Here is a 26702-nt window from a genome sequence, read left to right as displayed (position 1 = left end):
AGTTACTACCTTCAAGGAATTTACTTTATTTTGTGCAAAGCAACACATACACATATTGATGAATAAAAACTAGATATATAATATTAAGAATTATTAGAAAATGTAAATGCAAGATAATTTTGGAAAAGAAAGTATTATAGGGAGGAGCTAGAGAGATTGAAAAGGATCCTTTGTAGAAAATCAATGATCTTGAGAGTCAGAGGAGAGGGGAAAGCACTTCAAACTCTCCCAGTTTGATTGCAGTGTATGAAGGAGTCAGGTACAATAAGTCTGGAAAAGAAGGAAAAGCTATGTTGTGAAGGATTTCAATGCCAAAAAGTGACAGTTTGGAATCATTCCAGTACATTCAGCAGGGTATTGACGTGGTCAGATCTTTACTTTAGGAAAATCATGTTTTCAGATATGTATAGGATGAATTGCTATTGAGACAGAATTGAAGACAGAGGATCAAGCATCAATTGTGATAGTCTATCCCTTGCCAAAAAAAGTAGGCAAAGCTAAGATGATTGAGTTTTAGAAAGCAATACAATGAGCTTCTGTCTACAAATACCTCTTAACAGACCTAGAAAAATTCACAAAATCAAATCCTGATGGAAAAATCCAAAGGTTATCAAGGCCAGACCTAACCTAGGATAATTATAATCAATGAAGAAAGGGGACATATCATTAAAGCAGAAAGAATTAGCAACTGATCAGATGTATGCAGTAAGGAAGAGTGAGTCATCAAGGATGTCCATCAAATTTAGAACCTGGTGATTAGAAGGCTAGTATTTCCCATAAAAGCAGTAGGTCAGTTTGAAAAAGAGATAGATTTGGCAGACAAAAATGAACTGACTTGAATATGCTGAGTTTGAAGCACCAGATGTCCTTTAGAGAGGTCTTCTAAGCAGTTTAAAGACTGACACTCAGTAGGGAGAGACTAAAACTTAATATAGACATCATGGCATCAAAAAAAAATTGCTGAACCCATGAGATTTTTTAGAAATTACTGAGAAAGGAAATAGGGAAAGAAAAGGAAAAGGCATATTACAGAATCTAGATGTACATTCACAGTTGGGCATCCAACCATAGATTCTGAGAATAAGAGACCCAGCAGTTGAGAGGAAAGGAGTAAACAAAAACATGAAAATCCAGGGAAGTGAGAATATCCAGGTTTGGTAAGGGTCAGGAGAAGTCAACAATATCATATGCTAAAGAAAGGTCATGAAGGATGAGCACCAAGAAAAATCTATTGACTCTAAACAAGTGAATGACACTTAGAGCTTTTCAAGAGCCTTCCTAAAACATGGTGCCCACAACTGAACATGATTCTCCTGAGATGACAAGCCGGGGGCAGAGTGGAGTAGGATTCTCATTTCTCTCATTTGGAACACCCCAAGGAAGCCCACTACCTACCATATTAGCTTTTAGCAAACAACAGAACATTCTTGGTGAAAATCTTATCTTGTCTCCCCCAACTCTCCAAATCTCACTTTTTCCTGCTTTAAAGACAAGATCATGTCATTTGATAAATTAATTTAGTCATGAAAAGAGGGTAATTGGCATAAAGCCTCTACATAATAGAACAGGAGAATAGACTACATGTGAATCAAAAGACTATCTTATCTGAATACCAAAGAGTACTTTTTTCTGTTCCTTTGAGAAACAAAGACTTTTTCTCATTGTCCTCTCTCTTCCCTGTGCCCTCTGTACCCTCTCTTCCTAATTCTCTAAGACTCCTTATTTTCTCCATATTATTTAACTTCTCCTCCACATCTCTTCTCCCAATATCTTTGTGTTTTTTCTCCTCCTTCCCTCTACTATATTTATATTGTTTTCATTACACAAATCAAGAACTTTGCAAAGAGATAATCTTTCTTTGTCTTCTATTTTCCTTTTCCCATTCACTTTTCCTTCTCTTTCCTTTTCCAATTCCATTCTCCTTTAAAAATAAAATAAAATTGGTCAACCTGGGGAAAATAATTTACCTCAAGTCATATACCTTTTTTTCTGTCCTCACATAACTGTATTAGCAATTCAATGTCTAGACTTCTTGGAACATGAGACAGCATTTGGAGTATTTTCAGGGAACCTGAAAATAATCCTTCAGAAAACTCCTGTACTATGAAAAAATAGGCAGACCATATCCCCAAACCATGCACAATCAGCCATGATGCTCAACATCATTCCGGCACTATCAAAAAGAAGCTTGTCATTATTTGTTTCCTGTATGTCATCAGCTAAAGAAGTCAGAAGAAGGAAAATATATTATTCTGATTAGGATTTTCAAAGATTTTTTTCTAAACCCAAAAAAGTTTAAAAAACAGACTTTTAAACTCTAGAATCCTTCTAGTAATCAATGGTTCTTAATCTAAGAATATGGAACATCTTAATATTTATTTCTTTAATATTTAATATTTAGACAACTGTTTTTGGTCTAATTGGTTTCCATTCTAATCCACATATTTTATTTCCCACATTTAAAAATATTCTGAGATGCGGTTCACAGGTTTTGCCAAACTGACAAAGAGTCCTTTAAACAAACAAACAAACAAACAAAGTTAAGAATCTCCATTCTAACGTTTTGATATATGTGGCTCTTGATAATAAATAAATGAATATTTCTAATCGATAAACAAATGAATAAATAAATGAGTGAATCAACAAGATAGGCAGATAGATTAGTTAGATAGATAAATAGATGGTGGATTGATTGATGGATAGATAGATAGTAGATGCACATTCAAACATTGATAGTCCTTTTTACCAACAATATTAAGGCTGGCTGCCATTTCTTTGGGATCAGACCACATATACTCAGGGAAAGTTTGGAATTATTTGTGAGGAACGGCCCAAGGCTACAAGCTAAAATTACTCATGGGTGAGCTTATTGCCTCATAGTTTTAGGCTGCCTCTTATGAAAATTTACTGGAATTACCGGGCAGATCCAAGATTCCAATAACCTCTCTATAGACACCCCCACATCCCTGTACCCCCACATCCCCACACCCCCATAATAATCTGTCCATGACTTCTCATCATCTGGTTTTCTTGTCTATGTCTTTCTACAAGTCTCCTCTAAAGTGTTTATTATGAGGTTTTATCCAAAGAAAGGGCCTCCTAGTTCCCCAAACTTTATATGATATTACCCTTAGATAATATGTTCAGGCACCTTGAGAAAAAGAGATCCTTCTGTTTCCAATCAGGCTTCTCCAGCCTGGCCAGAACTCTGTCCTTTGGGTCTTATGTGGCCTCAGCAAGTCAGCCAGAAGGAGGAAACGAGACAACTCAATTTGTGTGGAGCCAAGTATGAGCTGAATTCATTCTGAACCATAATATCCCTATTAGCTCCATGAGTCAGAGTGCACTAGAAGTAGAAAACAAGCACATAGGGTGGGCCTCTTAGAAGAATTCTGGAGAGTCTGGGCGTGAAGGCCAAACAGAATGTGTGGGAAAGAAATCATCATCAACATGTAGCTCAGAAGTAGGAGACCCACTGTTTTCCAGTGGATAATGTCCTTCAGGGAACTTGGGTTCAAATCCCAGCTTTGACTCTTTCTAGATGCACAGTCAACAGACCACTGGACTTACCTGAATTCAAATCTTGCCTCCAGTGTCTGCTACTTGTTTGACCTCAGGCAAGTCATTTAGCTTCTCTCTGCCTCAGTTTCCTCATCTTTAAAATTAGGACAATAATAACATCAACCTTAAAGAGTTGTAGTAAGGACCAAAGAAGATATTGAAAGTGTTTTGCAGATCTAAAAGTGCTGTATAAATGTTAACAATTCTTATTTTTATCATCATTGTCATTATCTTGTGATTTTGAGAAAGCATTCCCTTCCTTTGAATCTTAGTATCTTCATTTATTTGGACTTAGATCTGCCTTCCGGATCCAAATATATGATTGTGTAATGAGACCACTTTACCTTCCTGAACCTCTGTTTCCTTCCCTGTCAGAGGAATCTAAATTGGATGACATCTGACCTCCTTTCTAACTATGATCTTATGACCTTGGGATCTTCCCAACATGCATTTATGTTAATAAGGCACCTTATAAGCTATAGCAATATCCACTGAACTGGGACAGAATTCCATTTTCTCCTTTCCTCACTAATCTTCTCCCCTTCTCTTTCTCTTTCTCTTCCTTCATAGTATAAAGCACTTTGACCCTAGACCTGAAAGAGTGAATGAGCCAGCATCTATTTGCAGTAGCTACATGTCAGGCATTATGTTCAGTGATATAAAAAAAAAAAGACAAAAATAAAATGAATGAAATGGACCTTGATTGTATCCAGGTCACATCCTTCACTTTACAAAGGAGGAAACTGAGACCCAGAAAGGTAAATCAATTGGCCCAAAGTCACACAGAGAGTAAGTGGCAAACCAGAATGTGAACCCAGATACTCTGATTCCAAATCTGACTTTCTTTCAACTACACTACCCTTCCTTAGGTGGAAATCAGATATGTGTCAATGACTCTGAAATCCTCCTGAGAAGTGGCAGGTAGAACTCTTAAGAAAATGGTGTAGGTAGGTGGGATATGCCTCATTCAGACAGGCTGCCTTTTTTAACCGGGTTGATTTATGTAAACCCAGAGGTAACCATATGATGCTCACACCTCATTGGTGTGAGCGGCACCCTGTGCTCTGCTCAGTGGCTGACTGCAGGCAGGCTCCTCACCAAGTCTTTCCATAAAGGATATTCACTTACCATGCATTTGTTCTTTCAGAAAACATTTATTGTGTGCCTACTGTGTACAAAACACTGTTCTAGGTTTAGGTGAGATATCATCTCTCCCCTGAAAATGCTTACCATGTCCTAGGGTGACAAGGCACCAACATACATAGCTTAAATACACAATGACAATTGGAGAATTGCCACAATAATTTACTCTATGAGATCCAAAGGAGGATCAGGACAAAGAAGATAAGAAATATGGCTAAAGATATGTGGCTCAGCCATACAAAGAACAACAGCTAACTTAGGCATTTATTTTTCTATTCCTAGCCTCAAATTGAGTACCCCATAGGAGGCTGATGGCTATTTTTATCCAGGGCAGAAATTCTTGGCTTACACATTTAGCCATCGTTAAGAATAAATTTAAAAATTTAAACCTTCATAGATCAGTTGCCTTCCTTTCTTGAGTATGCATCTTAGATAATAAAACCAAGATCTGTGACCGTGTTTTAGATACTGAGTGTGTATTTATGTAATATCCTAATATTTGCATTCAGTAAACGAAACTGAATAAATAATGGTAGACCTTGTAACTTTCCACAAAACTCCTCACAAACTTGTATATATTGTGAAGTTTATTTATATGAATAAATTCTGGTCCTAAAGCTCTCCTGTCAGTCAAATTTCAGAAACATGCTACCTGTTTAACAACAGAAGAAAAGAGAGCAAAATAAAGCAAATGCCTACTCGATTGTTCGACGTCTAGAACTAGGAATAATTATAATGAATGCATCTGGCATTCTCAAAATAGAATTCATATTCACATAATACTTTACACTTTATATGCATCATTTTATTAATCCCCACAACTGCTCGATGCTGTAAATACTTTTATTACCCCCCCCCCATTTTATTGGTCAGTCTATGACTTGCTCAGAATCACACAGCTAAGGTTTAAAACAAGATTTGAACACAGGTTCAGTCCTCCTTTCAAGTCACCTAATATAAACTGATACTTTTATACCTTATTGAATATCAGTCAACAAACAAACATTTATTAATTGCCTGTTGTGTGCTAGCCACTGTAGTAAACATTAGATACAAAGAAAGGCCAATTTTTTTTTTTCTTTTCCTCCAAGAATTTATAGTATAAAGGAATCCAATAAATAGATGAATACAAGAAATGAACAGGTAGTAGCTAACAATTATATAGCACTTTAAAATTTGCAAAGTTTATTTATTCACTATTATTTTTGATCCTCACTATTATGATCCTCATTTTACAGCTGAAGAAACTGAGGCAGACAGAGGTTAAGTGATTAGCCTGGTCAAGTATCTGAGGCAGGATTTGATTCCTGGTTTTCCTGATGATAAGTCCTATGCCATAGATAATCAGGTCTGATAAAATTTTCACAATCCAAGTATAATAAAAACCGATGGATTTGAAGACTTCGATTCAAATCTCTGCTTTGATACTTTTTAGATTTGCATCCTTAAGAAAATCATTTTCTCCCACATTGCATGGCACCTCGTAGGCACATAATAAATGCTTGTTGACTTCGCCCATCTGGAAAATGGCAATAATAGAATTCTATCAGAGAACCGTTTTCTAAAATGGAAAGCAGAATGGCCACTTGAATGATTATTTGACAAAACAGTTGGCTACAAATTCTATGTCTCCATTAAAGAGAATATTTCCAAAGGCTAATGCTCTATTGTTGAACCTCTTGCTTCTGTGGGGATGAGAACTAACCTAAAGAGGTGGGTGTTTGGGGTTTATCTCTAAGTGTTTTTAATTAACCACTCTGATCCTTTCTTGTTTTGGATGCCAACATTCCCAGGCAGGACCCCTTTAGGGCGGGGTGTCTTGTGCTGTCTGTTCTTTGTTCTTTGTCAAAATACGATTCTGAAATTAATAAGACATTGTACCGTGGCTGACGGGTAATAGATCATTGTCTGACTTATTCTCTGCTTTGCATACAAAACACTCACGTGGATTTACCTGTGATTCCCTCTAGTATATGACTGCGGCTGCACCTATGCAAGGGACCTACATTCCCCAGTACACTCCTGTGCCTCCAACAGCCGTCCCTATAGAAGTAAGTTTGCTTTGGTTGTTCCAGGGAGAATTAAGGGGGAGGTTTCTTGGGGGGTGGGGGAAACCATGTCTGGTAGCCCAATGCTATCCCATGCAACTTATTCCCCAGCACATGGAGGAATCATTGGATGCAGATGAGCATGGCTGCTAATGTTGGCAATGAGTTTTGTCTTGAGAAGTCAGTCTTACCATCCTCAACGCAGCTATGGGTTTGCTTTGTGTGTGAAATAACATGCTCAAGTTGAAGGTCTTAGTGAGCGTTTGGTGTCTCTTAGTTTGGGGGGGTGGTCTTTTTTTCCTTCTTTGTGGGAGGGAGAAGGAGCCCCAGAAGCACAATCTCTACTCTCCCATCACCTAAAAGCTTCAAATATGCACCCAACAGTCAATAGAACTGTTGGCTTCTACCAGAGATTGAGCTTTGAACTGTTACTTTGGGCAAAGGACACAGACAAATCCCTTCCCTTGTCTTTGCATGAGAAAGGGTGCTGATGGCCTGGTCATCCTTCAGAAAGCCTCTGTCTCTTTTTTTCTTTCTTCCCCATTTTGGTCTGAGTCACCCCAATGTAATGACTGGCTCCTTCTGATGGCTCACAGCAATAACAATCCTAGCATGTGGTGATACTGATCATTACCCCTGTATAGAGATGGCTGTGTATTTCTGAGTTCATGAAGAAATACAGAGGTCCATGTGTTTATTTCTGTACAGAGAGAAAGAGAGAAGGGAGGAAAGAAGAAAGGAAGGAAGGGAGGGAGGAAGGAGGGGAGGAGGGATGGAAGGAGGGAATGAGGGATGGAAGGAAGGAGAGAAGGAAGGAGGGTAGAAAGGAAGGGAGGGAGGGAGGAAGGAGGGGAGGAGAGATGGAAGGAAGTAGAGAAGGAAAGAGGGAAGAAAGGAAAGGAGGGAGGGAGGAAGGAGGGGAGGAGGGATGGAAGGAGGGAATGAGGGATGGAAGGAAGGAGAGAAGGAAGGAGGGAAGAAAGGAAGGCAGGGAGGGAGGAAGGAAAGAATAAAGAGAGAGACAGAGGAAAGGTAAGACAGAAAAAGAAAAAGGTAACTAGAGTTATAGGCAGCTATATAGATGATAGATATAGATGCATAAGTAAATTCATAGATAGGCAAATGGAGGAGATAAAAGGGTAAAGAAGTTGGTTAGAAAAATGAAAAATGATGATCTAGAATCATCCTTTGATCTTAATAGAACCTGAAGACAAAATGTGATCGAGTTTAGGTATTCATTAATATTTATTTATTTAGAATGTGCCAGACATTGTGCTGGACTATAGAGTAAAAAGACAAAAAAAAGAAACAATTCCTGCCCTGAAAGAGGTGAGCATATCATATACACATATAAGTAAATATTGAATATTTCTAATTTTAATGTTTTGGAGAGAACGCTAGCACCCAGGGAGTTAATAAAGGCTCCTATGTGGTGCTTAAGCTGAGTTCTAATGATACTGGGTATTCAGAAAGGCATTAATGTGGAAGCAGAGCATTCCAGGCTTGCTTGCTTGGCTTTAAGACTGGGCCCTTTGTGTTCTCTCTGCTTCTACCTCTCCTTTTCCCACCGTTACCATTTTTCCCTTCCTGTTACCTTGTTGTCATAATGACCCTAAGGTTGAAATACTTTTCCTTCAGCTAGGCTTCTATTTTTGTGGAGGTCAAGTAAGTGCTAGCACTCAATGATAGGTACTAACACCTAAGTCACATTTGTGACTTTGAGGGGAGCACTGAGGAGTCCTTTTAGCCACAGAGATTGACTTCAGTATTGGGGAAAGGAGCAGGAAAAGTTAGGAAGCAAATTTAGTGGTCAAAATTTTCTGACTTGGGTGAGGGATATATTTGAATGGGCTGTTTTCACTTGCCAAGAAAACACAGAAGATGGGAAGATTCTTCAAAAACCGAATATCCAAAGCTAAACAAACCCATACACATTAAAAGATCTTCATCACTTATCCATCTGCACCTTTGCCTGAAGACAAGATTGCAGACTTTTACAAAAGGATCATGGACTGAGATTTGGGGGCGATTGTAGGAAGTTTAAGGCCAGAGCTCAAGTTGGAAGGGACTTAGAAGCCATCTAGTCCAGCTCCCTAATTTTTCAGATGAGCAGACTGAGGCCCAGAGAAATGAAGTCACAGGCCCAGGGTCACATGGGTGGTAACAGATGTAGGATTCAAAGGGAGATCCTCCAACCTCCAATGCCGCGTTCTTTCCATAAGGACAAGGCTCTGCTATTCCTTTTTGTGCATCACAAGTGTAAGATAAACTTCCAAGTATGACTTATGTAATCAGTCGCAGGACACGATCTCCATAGCCGGTGTAGGCACCTCCTGGCAGAGAGGAAAGGGGGCTTCAGCTGTGCTTTCACTGGGGGGCCAACAGGCATCTTCTTCATGAGAATGTGCACTTACATATGTGTCCCGAAAGAGAACGAACACATGGGCAGCCTGGTGCCATGGAAGGCCGTTTTAAAAACAAATGTTTTTCATACTTGCGTGAGCAAGGACAAACCTTCCAGTCCGGTTTACATGGGGCTCTGGGCTTGTCAAAGAGGGGATCTGGGGCTCCCTCTGCTGGGTCAGTGTTAGCTCAGTAGGCAACATCTCTCCCAGGACTGCATGGAGAGACATCCATGTTATCAGCCAGCCCCAGGGAGGACACATGAAAGGAGGTTATACAATTCATCTGGATTAAAGAAGGCTGCAACGATCTGGAGGGTCAAGAAAAAGGAAAAGGATTAGAGATACAGCATATGTGTATATGCATAGATATATTTATTTGATCATATAACTATGTATACACACACACACACATAGATAGATAGATAGATAGATAGACAGACATGCATTGTGTATTGCTGCATTGAATATAAATATAAATATAATATATATAAATAAATCTATATAAGCTTAGGCTTATGTTATATGTATCATAAAAGGCATTATAATATGATGAGTGGAGAGCCTGCCTTGAAGACTGGAAAAGATGGGTTTAAATCCCATCTTGAACACATAACAATTGTAAAGCCTATACAAATCATTTAATCTCACTCCCCTATGGATTTCCTTAAAAATAAATTGCAGAGGAGTCCCTGTCTATTTACATTGGAAGGAGTTTCACATTGTCAGATCCCTAAACTAATGAAATTGCAGATCAAGGCCTAGGTCTGTCCATTCATCTGTTTGTCTGTCTGTCTGTCTATCTATCTATCTATCTATCTATCTATCTATCTTTCTATCTATCTGTCTGTCTGTCTGTCTCTTTGTCTATCCATCCATTTATCTGTCCATCTGTCTGTTTATCTATGTATCTATGTAGTTATCTACCTACCTACCAGCTACCTATCATTCATTCATCTATCTCTTCATCCATCCACCCATCCATCTATCTATCTATCTCTCTATCTTACCAATTAATTATCCATGTCTCTGTCTGAATATCTATATATCCAAAGAGAACACACGGATATGCCTGGATCTACATATATGCATAGAAACATGGATATAAATATGTATATAAATACATATGTGTATATAAATATATATGTGAATGTGTATATGGTATTTTATAAAGATGTGTGCACATATTTTATAAACAGAAAATAAATGTAAACAATTGCTGAAGCCTTCAGAAAATATGGAAAAACATTAAAATAATTTAGATGAAGGAGAAAAGTTATTTGTGTCTATTTTTTCAAAGAAAGCCTTCATTCAGTGCATTAAAGTGGAACATCCAGAGTTTTTCATGTGATTCTACCCTCTAAAACAGTAAAATGCGAGAAGAGCCCAGAATACTGGCTGACATGAGTTCTTCCTGAACTTATGATCATTAATCTCTTGTTCAGGGCAGATAGCCCTCAAATGTTTCAACATTCGGAAGGGGTTGGTTGCCTTTCTGCCCAAGGAGAGAGAGTATCTGGGGTGAAGGGCCCAGCTGGCGTGAATGCCAGTGCTCCTGGTCCAGATACCCACCTGAAGGCTGGATTTTTTGCTGCCTGGCTGTTCCCTGTCAGCTCCTGCTGTTGATCATAGAAGGACTAGACTACTCTGACCAAAGAGCAGAAGGAGTTTCACATCCTGAGATTGTGGGATCCTGGGTTAACCCCCCTGTCATCATGGTTAAAACCTGTGAGACCTTTGTGTTTGCTCCTCTAGGGTGTTGTTGCTGATACCTCTCCCCAAACAGTTGCACCTTCATCACAGGAAGCCAGTGCCCAACAACAGCAGATAGCGGTGGAAACGTCCAGTGAACATACGCCTGCGTATTCCTACCAACAGTCTAAGTAAGTAGTGAGGGGAGGAGGGCTGGTGTTTTCCCATCTCAGGAAACATGGGTATATCTTACTTTATTCTCACCATAGGGATAAGAGGTATCATCCCCATTTTACAGATGAGAGAAAAGAAAGATCAGAGAAATTAAGGGTGTTGTCCCTGGTCACCTATCTAGAAAGTGTTAGAATAAAGTGCAAGACTTGATGACTCCAAATCTAGCTCCTTCAGCCACTGTACCAATGGAAATTATACTAACAAAAGCTAAAAGAATTGCCCAAATGATAAATACATAAAATGCAAGTGATTGCAAAGGAAACCAACTATATTGAAATATGCTTATCACCATTTTGGAAGCATGTGTAACTTCCCGGATTTCAGGTTAAGGACCCCTGGGATAAATGGAGAAAGAACTTTTGAATGCATCTAGATGGTAGAATATCGAACTTGGAGTTAGAAAGACCTGAGTTCAAATAGAGTTGAATGTAGAATTAGGACGAACTGAATTGTGGTGAGGATACAGTGAGATATCCATATTTTATAATCCAGAAGGTAACTCCTTAATCCAAATGAATATAGGTTATTATTGTATGATATGGTAGCAATTATCATATTATATCATTATTATTAAGCTACCAAATCCTCAAACAAGGATAAGGTGCTTGACTCTGTTGGAGCAGAGTTCAAAGGCAAAATGTCAAGCATCCAATAAGAAAAATTAATAGCAGGCCAGACTCCTCACATATATTCAATTCCCATCTATGAGAAAATGACATTCCCCAAACAGCTACCACCATGTAAAGTGGAAAAGCCAATTCTGCATCATTTGCAGGAGAATGAGAAAATATTGCAAAGTCTATTTTCTACTAACCGAGAGTATGTGCTTATACAAGAGGCAACAATGACATTACTTGGAAATTGGATGACATATTAGAGAAAGAGTCTAGATAACTGTTCAGGATGTGAACTCTCCTGCCCCTCTAAGCAAAGCGTTCCTTCCTTTCCCTTCTGACAAGGTGAGTGAAGACTTGTCTTTGACCCGGAAGAGCCTCTTGTGGAATGGTGCTGGAGACATAGCACTGGTGCCTGTCTTTGCATAAATTGAGATTTTTAGGTTTGTTGAGGCAGGTGAGAGAAAATTATTGACCTAGAGCTAAAGGAGACAGCAAAAGCCACATTGGAGGATTGGTAGACCCATTGACTAGTTTTACAAATGACAAAAATTTTACCTCATAGAGATGTTGTAAAGGACAGGAACTCAGTATGATTGGTTCAATCTTATAACAGGGTATTTACACAGTAGAATTAAGATGATTCTTTAGTCTACATGTTTATCCCCAGTTTATATACTCTATTACAATGACATCATTACAGTATACCTAGTATAAACCAGTCCTTATATCACTAGGGAACCATTATTTGTTGTAAGATTAAATCAGTCATACTGAATTAGAGAACTCACATGCTAAACTAGATAACCATTATCTTATCAATTCCACTGAATTAACACTTTGTTGTAGGATTAAATCAATCCTACAGAGTTCCTGCCCTTTACAAGATGTAGTGATTTAGCATTTGAACTCCAAGTTCTATATTCTGTCACCTAGATGCCTCTAAAAGTTTTCTCATTCATCCTTACAACCACCTTAGGAGGTAGGTCTTAGGAGATAATTATCATCACCATTTTACAGATGAAGAAACTGAGACTGATAGGCTTTTGTGATATATACAGGATCACATGACTAGGGAGCATTTAAAGTTAAAATTGGACTTCAGGTCTAGCTCATTCTCTCCATTGCACTCACCATTGATCTGCCTCTAAAATATTGTCTTATTTCATTTGAGTAGTAGGTGAAAGTAATAAGTTCCCCCTCTCTGGAGAGCTTCTGGCAAAGAATGGATGATCACTTCTTGGGTACAAGGCAGAGGGAACATTAGTTCAGATACGGGTTGGGCTAAATGGCTCTCAGGATCCTTTCCGGCTCTGAGAGTCTATGATCCTCTATTGATAATTACCCAGACCTCAAAACTTGGGAGACTTCATGGTATAATCGATTCATTATTGCCTTGGCCTCAGTCTTCAGCAGTACCAACCTATTGTTGATGAGTTAAGACCTTCCTCTAATTCCCTCTATGCTCAGGCTCAGATTGTTTATTTTTTAAAAGAAATTGTAGTTTTGAAAAATTCTTTGTTGTATGAGATGGTGCTAGACTAAAAGAACACAAGAAAATTAAGACAATGTAAAAACAAAAGCTACTCAGAAGATTTTATTTTTAAAAAAGACAAAGAAAATAAAGTTTCATTTCTGAGGGATTTATTGATCTGAGTATAATCAAGGCCTGGGTCCCATCACATTAACCCTTTATCTACAACAGTTTGCTGACAAAGTTCACAGATGGCCCATGTAAGCTAATTCTCTTTTGTTGTGAAGAGAACCAGTTAGTCGATGCTGAATTTTCCCTGTGGAATGGATAGCTTCAGCCCAGTCTTTTAATATGTACCATGTTGCAAAGCTGGTGTTCTGATTTCAGAGGAGGTTCTATTTGGCCACTGTGCACCCTGCACAGGATGTACTGGGGAAGATCTTGCAATGTGCCAGCGGATGCCCCCTGGGACATTTCTGAAGGATGACACACACCGGAACCTCCTGGCAATGGCACTCTTTCTTTGAAATTGAAGTTTAAAATAGATCTTGAAATGAATTATCCTGATCTATTTCTAATCCCTGGTCTATCTGAACAAAGGGCTCTAAGCCCTTGATTAAGAGGGGAACAGGAGATCAAAAAAAAAAAAAAAAAAAAAAAAAAAAGAAAAAGAAAGAAAGGAAAGAGAGAGAGAGAGAGAGAGAGAGAGAGAGAGAGAGAGAGAGAGAGAGAGAGAGAGAGAGAGAGAGAGAGAGAGAGAAAGGACCCCCCCCAAGCTGATTTTAAGTTCATGGAGGGTAATCATTTGTGGACTATCACCGAAGAGGTAAGCAACATGATTAGAACCATGTTGTTGTTTTTTCTGTCAGTTTTGGGCAAAGAAAACTATCAGGACTTGAAATCCTTCCAGAACCCATCCCAGAAAAAAAAAAAAAAAATAGCTGGTTTCATTTTTCCCTTTATGGCAAGGAAGGAAGAATCTAAATTCAAAATGAAGGTTATAGAAAAGATAAGTTACCTCCATCAAAGGACATATTAGGTCGTGGCTGAGGGCATTCCTTCAGTCTCAGAATGTCCTCTCTAGGCAAGAAGAGCATCCTTTGTTTTGATACTCTTCCTGAACTTTTTTCTAAACTATTTCTGGAGACTTGTCACCAAGAAATTAAAAATAACCTATTGACTTTTGTGTATGGAAGAACACTCACACCTGCCTCCCAATTTTGGCCTCACTTTGAGATATTGGTTCTGTGAATCCTCAGTTCTTCCTCAGCTATTTTGCAATTCCAGGAAATTACTGATTAAAACCCTTCTGGAAGCAATTAGCTGCCTTTTTTCCTCCCTCTGGCCTTCTTGGTGATTTCATCAATGAAGGGGCCTCCCCAAAAGGAAATTCCCTCTCTCAGTGCAGAAGCAGCCCCTCTTCTGGAGCTCAGAGTCTTAACTTTGAAGCTTAGAGTCACCTGGAAAACTGAAAGGAAATATGACTGCCCCAGATGCAGAACATGATTGAACCCACGTTCCCTCTATTCCATCCATTACAACATACTGCTACTGGAGAAGACGGAAGAAGAATAAAATGGCCCAGGCCAGCTTGGGAGGATGGGCTAAGGCTAATCCTTTGCTGGCAGAGTCACTCCCACATCCACCCATATATCCCAGAGAAGAGCATTTGAAAGGCTTTGGATGCTACATGTTTAGATACTAATAATTTTGAATGTACAGATGTCCTCTTTTCCTTCTTCACATCAATTCAAGCTACTTGCATTATGCAAATAAGCAATTTCACAGGCAGAATGGACAGAGTTGGGACAGGAATAGCTTCAGCTCGGTTAAATATCTAACCACCTTTCCTCCCCACTTAAAATGGCAGGAAGGAACCGTGTAAATGCAAGCCTCCACCACTTAGTTCCACGCATTTGTTGCCATGTAGCAAGGAGGTCCTTTTCAATGTAAAGTGATGGGAAAGGATTATTGCAAAGATTTGTGGCAGGTTATAAAACCTGAAAGAAGCTCCAACCTTGTTCATAAATATGCATTGTACAGAAAACAGTACACCTAATGTGCTGGGGAAATCAGTGTCTTCTGAGTCATTGTGGATCATCGAATAAGAGAAAAAAAACACATTTACTGGACTGCTATTAAGTTAATATATGGGGCTTCTGCCAATTTTTGTTTAGCACGCAATAACATCCCTAAAAATATCTGATTTGCTCCCACAGTCAGAGATATCTTAGCAAAGCATGATGTGAACCTGCAGGCAGCAGGGGGTGTTGAATAATGAGGTAAATATGGAGAGTAGCTTTCAGGGGGTTATTGTGAGCATCCACAGATCTAATGTGCGTGTGTGTATACACATAATATATGCTTTGTCATTTTTTATTAATAAGGATGATGGTGATATGGTGGTGATAGTAGTGCTGGTGCTGCTTCTAATAAATAATAATAATGACATTTCTACTCTCTTTGATGCTGTTATGGAAATGGAGATTTTAGTTTTTCTTGAGCTCCCATAAGGCACTTGGCCACATATCAACTGGTAGAAATAAAAGATAATAAAGGAAAAAGTCAACCAAAGCATCTGGATGACATGAAAATAGTGTTGGAATTACGAGAATCTGATATACTTACTAGCTATATGACCATGGGAAAATCATTTAATCTTTCTCAGACTCAGTTTCTTCACCTATAAAATGGGCATAATGAGAACACCTGTCTCCTGGGGTTGCTGTGAGAATCAAATAATGCTTTCTAATACATAAAGTGCTGTATAAATATTACTATTGTTATTAATTATTATACTAGTAGAATCATAGTGCAAGGTTTGTTTTTTTTTTTTTCTTTTTTTTTTTTTTTTTCATGTCAAGGCACTGGACTCTAGGTCCTAGGGCTATAAATTCAAAATAAAATTGAACTATTAAGGATTCATGGAGCTATGATCCTTTGGATGATCTTGCCATGGGAGTATGAGTGTACTATATCATCCAAAAGTGGTTTACAGATACTTCAAAGATCCCTGAAAACCAAATCTAACAAAAGTTCTAAACAGAGGCAAATGTACTTCTCCACATATATTAATCCTAAACCTGAGCTACAGACAAAGGTGATAACAGCCACTCTTAATTACAACTAGACTCACAAAAGTCAGGCCAGGAATATCTATTATTATAGATATATATTATATTATATATTATAGATATTATATCTATATTAGCATCTCATGTTCCCAACCTAAACTCTGATGAGTAAACAGCACATAGATGATGGATTTGGTCATTGTGTAGGCAATCGTATTATTAGGGAAATTGGTTTTGTCTGCCTGTCATTTCCATAGAGTAGACCACATTCCATCAGCTAACAAAAACTTGATTAAACATCTACTGTATGTCCAGAGCTGTCCTGAATTGGGTGGATAACACAAGTATCTGCTGATAAGTACTAAATTTATGCCTTTGAAGGTGTATGTAGACATGTGCCCAAGAGCTAAGGCTTAACTATTCCTTAATGTGGCATTTTCTGATAAGCAGAACACTCCTGGGTAGCCAACTTCATGTTAAAATTCTTATTCAAATGACTCCAGAAATGTTGTATGAAAGGAAAGAAGGTTAGCACTCCCCTTGAGGATTGAAGAGATCCTAGTGGTCTTTACAATACATAAAGTTAAGGCTCTGTGGGATCTAACCATGTTTAAAAAAATAAAATTAACATTTTAAAAAATATCATAATTAAATGCTTCCAAAATTGGTTTAACTTGGATCCTCTTTAAAAGGAACCAGGTAGAAAACAAACAAACAAACAAACAAAACTAGAAATTTCTTCCAAGTTGTTTTGACTTAGTGACTAATTCAATTGTTTTCACAGACAATAAACAGGACTGAAGAATGTCGATCTGAAAACTTTGCCTTGAATGGAGAAACTTCATTGAACAAGGAGTTGGCTTCCAGTTTGCACAGGCGTCAACCGAATGCTTTTTTTTTTTTTTTCATTTTCTACTTTACCCAATGGAAAAAAAAAAAAAAAAAAAAAACCCAAGTGTTTTTATGTGCTGTGCAAAAGGTTCCGTCATGTAGTCTGACAGTTTTATTTTTGCTATATTTTTTTTTTAATTAAAGAAAAAACCCAGAGGGGGAAAAAAAAACACAAACACTGGGGGTTGACATTTCATCTGGATGAACATTCGGATTCAGAATTTACCTGAAGGTGTAGATAGATTTTTTTTTTAAAAAACAAAAACAAAAAAACATCAAATCTGATGATGTTAAGAGGGAGCAAGCTGAGATGAAAACCTTGTCTTCCTCAATAATTAAGCTACTTTCTCTTTTTTTCCCTTCTTTAACTCTAGTGCATTTGTTTAATTTTTTAATTTTTTTTCTTAGAAATGTTTAGGTAAGGTTTATCTTGAATCTTAATTGCCTTAATTTTAAGGACGTCAGAGGCTCTCCAGGCAAGCTGTCCACGTCTTGTTAGAAAAACAAACAAAAAACAAAAAAACAAAAAAAATCAAAAACAAAAACAAAAACAAAAAAAAAAACAAAAAACAAAAAAACCGGAGAAGGAAATTTGAAACGACTGCTTTGAGCCAGCTTCAACTGGTGCAGAAGTTTAATAGACTCTGAGTTTTTAGGGTGAAAAAAATAAACTGTACAGTTGAAAAGAAAATGTTTTTCTTCGTTTGAAGAAAATTTGTTGATAAAGGAACCGTGGCAACTGCAAGGATTAGAAAAAAAAAATGCTGGGACTTTTCATGAACTTTGTCTTAAGTGTTGACAGGAATCATTCTAGAAAGGAAAAGTGACTGACAGTAAAGTTATTGACATTGGTTCAATCAAATGGCTGCATTCGAAATGATACGGGGTTTGGGGGGGGGCAGGATGCAGATTTTTTTTTTTTTTTATTTTTATTTCCAAGGCGTGATCGCTGATAAAAGCCCTCGTGCTTTTTACCTGCAGTCTTTTTTATGAGCGTTAAGAAGTTTTTAGTCAGCTTTGCTTGTCACATTGCAAAACCTAGCTTAAGAGCATTAAAATAAAAAATAAAAAAAATGAAAAAAAAAAACTTAAGTAGATAGGAGCTTATGGTCAAAAAAAGTGCAAAAAAAGCAATAGATAGAAGAAATTGTTGACAATTTCTGTAGTCTTTCCTAGTTGTGATCAAATGCAGCCTATGGATGGCCTATTTTATACCAAAGATGAAGTGACATCCTAACGCAGTCCAGAAGATAGAGGTTTTCTTTTGTGTTTTTTTTCTTTTTTTCCTCTTCTTTAAAAAAAAAAAAAAAAAAAAAAAAAAATCTTTATTTGACCTACATGGCCGGACCAGTTCTTATTTTCATGTTTGTTTAACCTATATTCCACTGGTGTTTTACATACTGCAAAATTTATCAAGAAAATTGCACATTAGTTGGGCTTAGGAAGCCCAGATCTATTGGGTTCAGCTGAGAATCAGAGCAGTACAAAATCCAAGCACCAACTAATGTAATTGAAAAGGCTTTCATTTTGTCGAGCTTTTCACCTATGCTCTTGTACAACGCAATCCATAGTGGGGGGCCACCTCTATTGGGAGGCTTTTGCCTAAAAGGCTGAATCTTCTTTCCGTGCATGTTGGACTATAAACACTTCTGGGGGAAAAACAAAAACTAAAAAAAACTTAAAAAAAAAAGAAAAAAAAAAGAAAAAAAAAATTGAAACTATCACCTGTCCCCTTCCCCCCTCCCAAAAAATGTCTGTGGAATGGTAGGTGGTCTCCTTAAAGAATGTCTCATTGTCTTTGTAAAGAAAGTCTTCCTTCTGAATTCTGTCACCGCTTTGGTTCATCTACTCACCTCGTCCAGCATGGATAGCAACTTTGATTCTGAAATTGAGGGAAAGGGGAGGCCTGCTTGCTTCCCTTTTTATTTTTTTCATTGCATCTTTGAAGGCTATGGTTGCCAGAAACGAAAGAGGAAAATTGGACATTTTTTCTCAATTTAACTCTCCTGGGCAGGTAGGGATATTAAAAATAAGGGTTTGTTTTTTCCTAATGGAATTCTGGGTAAGCTCTTAATATGCTGGTTGACAATCAAGAGTTAGTATGATTTAAGAAAACAAAAACCAAAAGGACCCAGTCCTGGAGATCAGCTAAGCCAAAGGAGTTGGTGGATGCCCAATTTGGTCCAAAAGTGAATGCAGTTTCATTAGCTGAGACACAATTGTTCTTTAAGACATTCTTGGGAAATTTGCAATGTTTTATGTGAAATCCAGGGCAGTAAAACTTTATTAATTGAGAAGGATTTGATAGTAGTACTGTTTTCTGAATGAGGCACTGGGATCAAAGAATTGGTAGAGGGGCTAGAAGATAAAAATAAGTTACTGAGTCAATGGAACGAGGTAATGAAGTCATTTTGTATAACTACTGTGAAAAAAAGACAATAGTATTAATTAAAAAGGAAAGGAAGTCAATCTTCTCCCAATGAAATCCACTTAAATAAAAGCTGTGGTTCTGAAATTGATCTAAAGTTCTCATGAAAGAAATGCCTTTAAACCCAAGCAAAGATGATTTCAAGTAAGGGTGCTTTTCTAGATTTTAATTTTAATTTTCGATTAATTCAACATCCATTCCCAGAAAGACAAACCCACTGCTTATTGGTCTCTACAATCATATAATATCCCTATGGGTTAAGGAACTCGAGGGGAAACCTTTAGATTTCCACTAATTTATTGCCTTCCCACTGGGGTTTTGTTTTGTTTTTTGTTTTTAGCGTTTTGTAGATGGCACCAACTTGAGTTTTATCATCATAGAGCTGCCCACAGAGAACCACAAAGAATGCTTCAAACCAACCCCGTTTATTTTCTTCTTCCCATTCTCTGAAACTTCTTGGATAATTATGGATTCCCCCTGAGAATAATTGAGTTGAATAGAAAACAATCTTATTTTGTTCTATTTCCTTATAAATCCTGATGTGACACAAAGAAAAGTCTCATTCGCTCTGGACAATGAGGCTCCAAGGTAGCTACCATGTGGCTGATGAATATGCTGAGATCACTTCCTATTTCTATTTGAAACCCTGCTGTTTAATTTATATCTTTAGAAGATTTTTTTTTTTTAGGGGGAGGGGGGGAGAGTTGGCTTGGTTTTGCTTTCCCCAGCAACAAAAGTAAAATAATTTTGATGTATTTTTTTTAAGCCAAATGGGGGCAAAATGAAATCACCCCACCAAATGTTTTAGCCACTGCCATGTATTTTGTGTTCAAATTGTTTAACCTGTGCCACACTGTCAAAGATCTCATCTCATACCAAAAAGGAAAGAGAAAATATTTCTTCTCTGTACATGAGTTAGTTCACCCTTCTCTGTCTTCTGACCTGTGAATTTTTTCAAGTGTCAAACCAAGTCTGAAAAATAGCAGTATACACAGGTAAGCACTAGCGGGTTCCTAGCACAAGCCCTGTTGGAGAGAGAAAAATAAACACAAGCAAACCAGCTCTGCCATGTTTGCTTGGAAATAGTGGTAAATGGAAGGAACCCTGATACAGTAACAAACTGGAGTTGAGAGAGAGAGTAAAATATTTTTAAGATCACACTTGTCTAAAAACAAAACTAGTATCCTAGATCTTTAAGATCCCAATTGTCTAAAACCAAAACCAGGGTCCTAGATCTTTGCATTTGGCCTATTATTTTAATTGTCCAATTAGCCTTACATATTGATGCCGGGAGATTCCTAATTGACTGATAGACTTCCATAAAGTCTTCAGGGCAAAAGGGCCTGACCTTAAAATATCAGAACTAAAATCAACAAATACATTCCATAAATATTTTTTGTCACATCCAAATTGTAGTCAACAGTCAGTGGAAAGCAAATGAATATTTTCTTTTCACCAAGATGAGAGGCTGTCAGAGGGAAAATATATATGATAACTGGGAGCTTCTAAATAACTCCTCATATCTTCTAAAGGAAACATGTATGTGATCACAGAAGGATTATAAGGGAACTGAATATGCAAGTGAGTCCTGATAACAGAGGCTGCCTTTGGACTCTTGGAACTCCTGATTATATTTAAAATATGAATATGCTAGTTAACTCAAAAGATTCCCAGCTAATCTGATTCTAAATTTGCTGGTGTTTTCTTGGTCCATTGGCTAGATTCTGTTTGCTTAGAATATTGGTGCCAGTCTTCCTTAAAATTCTTGCCAAAATTCTCGTAGGAATATAAAAAATGGTGACTCATTTTGAGTAGCCCCCATTTGATGAAATATGGATTTCAGGGAAACTTGATTCAATTTGGACACCTAGGCTATAACATCTCTGTGGTTTTTCAGTAACTTATAGAGACTCATTGGAACAGATTAAATGGCTAACCAAACAAAGCTAGATATGTTTTTTTTTTAAAATTCCATTCTAAAGTGGGTGTGTGAAACAGTGCAGAAAAGGAGAGTTATACAGGAAAAAGAAAATCTTAATGAATTTAAGTCTTAAATGGTTTTTATATGAGTAAAAATCAAATGAAAGGAGATTATTTATGTATGTATGTACCAATATACCACCCATTTGAGGAAGCCTCCATTGTAATAAAGCCTATTTTTAATATGTCATAGTATTTGACCTATATTATGTTGCCTATGGCAGGAAAGGATGAAATTTAGGTTCTTATTTCAGTTACCTAATCCAGTATGTATCTGTTAAACTCAGTTGGGCTGGCAAGTTCGTATTGAATATTCAAGGAGGAAATTTTCACAGACTCATTGCATTGCCCCTGTCCTCCCAGTTGTCTGTCCTGCATCCAGACTGTATTGAAATTAAGAGTAAAGAATCATTCTATCTTGATGGCAACATCAAATATGACTTTGGAAAAGACTTGGGTTCAAAATTTTCCTTAACATAAAATCAATCCTATTATCAAGCTCTTGGTCAGGGATGGTTTCAGTGGTTGATTTATTGTTCATGGTATTTTGTGCAATGAGAGTGCTTAAGTCTACCACCAAGCCCAGTGAGTGTTCATGAGCCTCCACTTAGTGCACCCACCCCCTTTCAATCAGGTTAATGATTTCTTTTGTTTTAACTTGATGCTTATACATAAATGCCACTGCCAAGATTGGATAATGTCAACAATGCCCTTTGATTCACTATCACTCCTAATTCAGCATGCAACAGTGATAAAAGATAAGAGGGAGCCATTTGGAGCCCTCCAGAAAACATCACCTTTATGACCACCACCATTTCCCACATCAGCTAGTCCACCCCGGTCTGCCCAGCCATTGATCGCATTCACTGCTGAGGCTTACTGCCATGATTTCTGATTTTACAAAGGAATCCATTCATCCTCAGTTCCTTCCGTCCACCATTGGGCGACTGTGCTACCTCCAGGGAATGGTGAATGATGAAACAGAAAGGAGGTAAAAATCAAATCAGTCCGATTTACTACTCATAAAATCATCTGATGACTTTTAGGTTGATTTGGTTACAATGAGGTATAATGGGCTTATCTGTGGATTTGGATTACCCAACCCTTCTTGTTCCCCATTTACTACAATTTGTGAAGAGTTTTCCAAAGTCTTTGAAGATGATAAATGGGAGGGGGGGAAAGGTGCTAAAAGCATACATGTTGATTTGGCTTTCTTCACTGTTGTGATTTCTTTGACATCTCTATACCTTTTACCAGGCCAAAGATGAATTAATTTACTCATCAGAGAACAGAACATCAACTGTTGGGCAAGTCCACCTTAAATTTTTAAATCTCTAAGAAGGACATTTAATTTCTGTGCTTTGAATGATTCTCCTTTCTTGTATTAATGCAGGATGGTTTCTATATTCTGGTAGATCTGAACAATAGTTCCAAATGGACATAATGCCCAATTTATTTTTTTTTTTTTCATTTTTAGAGCTGGACATTTCTCAGCTCCCTGGTAAAAGGATATCATTAAAGGTGCTTTGTTTCACAGCATAAAATATTTTCATTCTAATTCTTTGCAAAAATGAACTAGTTCCTAAGCATCATGGAGGCACTTAGAAAATGTATCCCCATTTAAATGGGAGGGGGAAAAAACATCAAAACAGAACAACAATCCTCCGTGTATGAGCAAATCCATGGATATAATTGGAACCACAAAGCTAAGAACAAACAAAAAACACGCTTGATGTTATGTTGATGAAAGTTTAGTTTCTATTAAAATGAGACATGGCTTCTTTAAAGAATCTTTGCAGACCTCATGGTAACCAAATCCTAGACCATTGAACCTCTGAACGCCATTCATTTTATGAACCTTATTTATCAAAGAGCATTTTTGTCGTGCTGTCTCTGATTGTCATGGAAAGTTCTGTAATGCTAAGGTGTTTCAGGTTTTCTTTTTTCTTTTTTTTCTTTCTTTTTTTTTTTTTTTAAATTTCTTACTTTATTTTTTCCATTTGTACCACAGTCCAACTAGCTACCATTTCCCCCACTCCTTGGGCTTTCTGTAGATCAGTGGATGTTAGGTTTAAACTTCTGTTTTCTTTGATGAAGCTTTCAATAAAAAATGAAAACAAAACCAGAGCCTTTTGTTGTTTGTGCACAGCTCTCTTGGGAATCTCTGTAGCTCTCGCGTGCTCGCGCGCACGCGCACACACACACACACACACACACACACACATAAAATCATAGATTTAGGGCCATGAGGAGCCTTAAAGAGCATAATTTTCAGACACAGAAACTGAGGCCCAAGAAAGGCCATAGGATCACACTTACAGCTAAAGAGGGCTTTAGAGGTGTGATGTATTCCTCTATGTCCCTGATTTTGTAGTGGAGAGAACTGAGACAGAGAGAGGCAAATTTATTCAAGGTAAAGAGGGGTTAGTGAAAGAAGAGCAACTGGCTTTTCTGGGACATGTCTGTCCCTCATTTTAAAGAATCTCAAACTCCTTAACCACTAAAGGTTATTGGTTTGGAGCCATTGGAGATACTAGGATAATGGGAGTTATATTGTACCTTAGTTTCAGTTCTTTGAGGATTTTTTTTTAAGTTGTGATAGAGATGAAGAAATTAAATGGTTGTTGAAAGATCTAGGAAAAGAAAAGGAAGCATTTGTATCCATAGCTAATAAAAGATATCATTAAAGAAAATGTAAAACAAAAACCAAATAATGAATGAAAGAAGGAAAGAATGATCATCTTAGCTTGGGTTAGGAAAATTGTCACATGTTTCAACATAGGGCTTATGAGGTTTGGAAATAGATAGTTTTACACAAATCCCATTCACACTGATAATAAATTGCCAAGGTTATTTCTGGCTAAGGAGGATTAGACTGAAAAGTTGAAATTCAGAAATTCTGTCAAGTAGCTATTGAATGGCCTCCAGTGCTTCTCCCATCTTCCCACCAGAAAAAAAAAAAAAAAAAAAAGAGGAAGAGGTGAAGTTTCTGTGTGTGAGGTAACTAATTACCAAGGAAAAAGGAAAGAGGATGGACCTGGGACTTTACTGAAAGGAGCAATTCTTGAAGATATTTGTTGTCAATGCAGATGGGCACCTTTACATGAGAACAGACCTTGAATAACTTGCCCAGAATTACCCAACAAGCATAGCAGAGGCCAGATACCACACTGCCTCTCTGCTTAAAAGCAAAAAGAAAATTCTCCCTTATTCCCCAAAAGAAAAGGCTATCTCATTTAGGTTAAATGCTCTTTAGTGTTCATTGGTTAGTTCTAGAACCAAAAAACATGTGGCCTGCAAGCTAGAGTAACAATAAATAGCATTTAATTAGTTCTTTAATCTTTGCAAAGCATTTTGCAAATCATATCTCAGTTGATCCTCACAATAATTTTGGATAGTAGTTACTATTATCACCTCCACTTTAGAGATGAGAAAACTAAGTCTGTCTGAGCTAATTTACTTGCCTAGGGACACAGTAAGTGTCTAAGGCTAGATCTGAACACAGAACTTCCTAATTCCAGGCTCAATGCTCTATCCACTACGTCACTAGATCTCTATGTAAATGAGCTGTATAGATTTCTGTCCTACATTGTAGAAATTAAACTCCATTCTTCTCTCCAAAATTCCCCAAAACAGCTCTGATGATCTTTGGATGTACTGAAGCTAGCTCCTTTCAGCATAGGAGATGACTTAAATTTTCAGTGTGAATATGTAAACTTCAGAAATCAGCAACGGTAAAAACAAATCAAAGCTTGATTCATTATTTTGCTGATTTTCTGGAGAAGAAAATAATGGAGAAACTGTCCATAATGACACTTAAAATGAAAAGTATGTTTAGCATACATTTTAATTTTTTAGAGAGCCAATTGTTAAACATTCATCAGCATACCGCTGGTTATAGATAATGAGCAGATGTAACTGAGACCAGATTAGTCAATTCCTTGTGAAAGGTGATCAAGCAGAAAACAGAGTAACTTGATTTCTCCTATGTTATATTGGTTTTTATATGATTATGGAAAAAAAAAAAACAACACAGACTGCATGTTCTTGGATACTTACATTCTCTGGGATTCAAGTGCTCAAGAAATTGAGTGATATCCCAGGTCTTTTTAGTGTGATTCAAAGCCTTGGGGAAAATTACATTTAGATTCCTTAGTACTGTGACTACTTCTGTGAAATGACCTTAATTCCTCAAACATAGATTTCTATATGTGTTAGTTTTGTGTTGGTTTTCTAATTTTCAGTCCTAAGACAACTTTCTTTTAGGATCAAACAAAGGCCAGCCTCAAAGACCTCATCCAAGAAATCTCAAGGCAGGTGAGTTTAGGAGTTTGTCTTGGATGGGGTGGGGAGGATAGAGGACAGGAATTCTTTATATCAGATTTACCTTTATGCAAAATTTCTGGGGGGAAGGAACTATTATTCCCATTGCACCCATTTTACAGATGAGAATTATAGTTAAATCACTTAAGATTCTATCTATATAACTATAAGATTCTATGTATCCATCCCTCCATCCACCCATCCATCCATCCATCCATCCATCCATCCATCCATCTATCCATCCATCCATCCATCCATTTATCTATATATCCATCTATCGGCAAATTGCTCATTCTATCACTGTGGAAGATTAAGATAGATTTGAAATCCTTAAAGCTGCCAGCTCAGTGAGAACTACAATTGCACAAAATTAACCACTAGGGGGCGGAGCAGTATCATGGGCTTCTGCAACCCTTTGCCAACTATCAGTTGCCCCATAAAAAATGAAATTCAATTTCATCAACATTTTTTTTTAATCCAACAGCAACTACACACAAAACACTGGGCATACTAAGACTCTAAAAATGATGCTTTGTCTTTTTCCAAACAACTTACCTTCTGTTAGAGAATACAATAAGTATGCAGATTTTGGGGGAAGAGCAATGATTTTACAGGCAGAATACATGGATTCAAATCCTGACTCTGCTCTTTCTTACCTGGGAGACCTTGGATAATTCATTTAAACTATTTACCCTCCTTGAAAATGAATCATTGGACTAGACCAGGGTTTCTAAATTTATTTATTTATTTTTAAATTTTTTTTACTCATGATACCTTATTTGCCTAAGAAATTTTTACAACATCCTGGGTATATAGGTATATAAAACAGATATACAAA

At 37.4% G+C, this 26702-nt stretch overlaps 1 protein-coding gene and 1 non-coding gene across 3 annotated transcripts in view; both read left to right on the top strand.

Annotated features, from left to right (window-relative positions):
* RBMS3 (RNA binding motif single stranded interacting protein 3) overlaps positions 1-21523 on the top strand; it is a 1412069-nt gene extending 1390546 nt beyond the window's left edge. The window contains exons 16-18 of one of the 2 annotated variants that reach the window (XR_012482314.1): positions 6675-6755; positions 10910-11037; positions 17027-21523. Coding sequence is in view for 1 of the 2 variants with exons in the window: in XM_074267882.1 (XP_074123983.1) it covers positions 6675-6755; positions 10910-11041 (213 nt within the window). In the remaining variant the exon portion in view is untranslated. Of the gene's footprint in view, positions 1-6674; positions 6756-10909; positions 11042-17026 lie in introns of those variants that run through there. The other variant, XM_074267882.1, reaches the window with a different exon arrangement.
* On the top strand, positions 16748-16878 carry LOC141545259 (U6atac minor spliceosomal RNA). The gene has a single exon (XR_012482945.1). It is a non-coding gene; the product is annotated as a U6atac minor spliceosomal RNA (small nuclear RNA).
* Positions 21524-26702: the final 5179 nt, after the last annotated feature.

This window comes from Sminthopsis crassicaudata, chromosome 5 (assembly GCF_048593235.1).
Source record: "Sminthopsis crassicaudata isolate SCR6 chromosome 5, ASM4859323v1, whole genome shotgun sequence".
Classification (NCBI taxonomy): Eukaryota; Metazoa; Chordata; class Mammalia; order Dasyuromorphia; family Dasyuridae; genus Sminthopsis; species Sminthopsis crassicaudata.
This window is presented reverse-complemented; position numbering and strand designations above follow the sequence as displayed.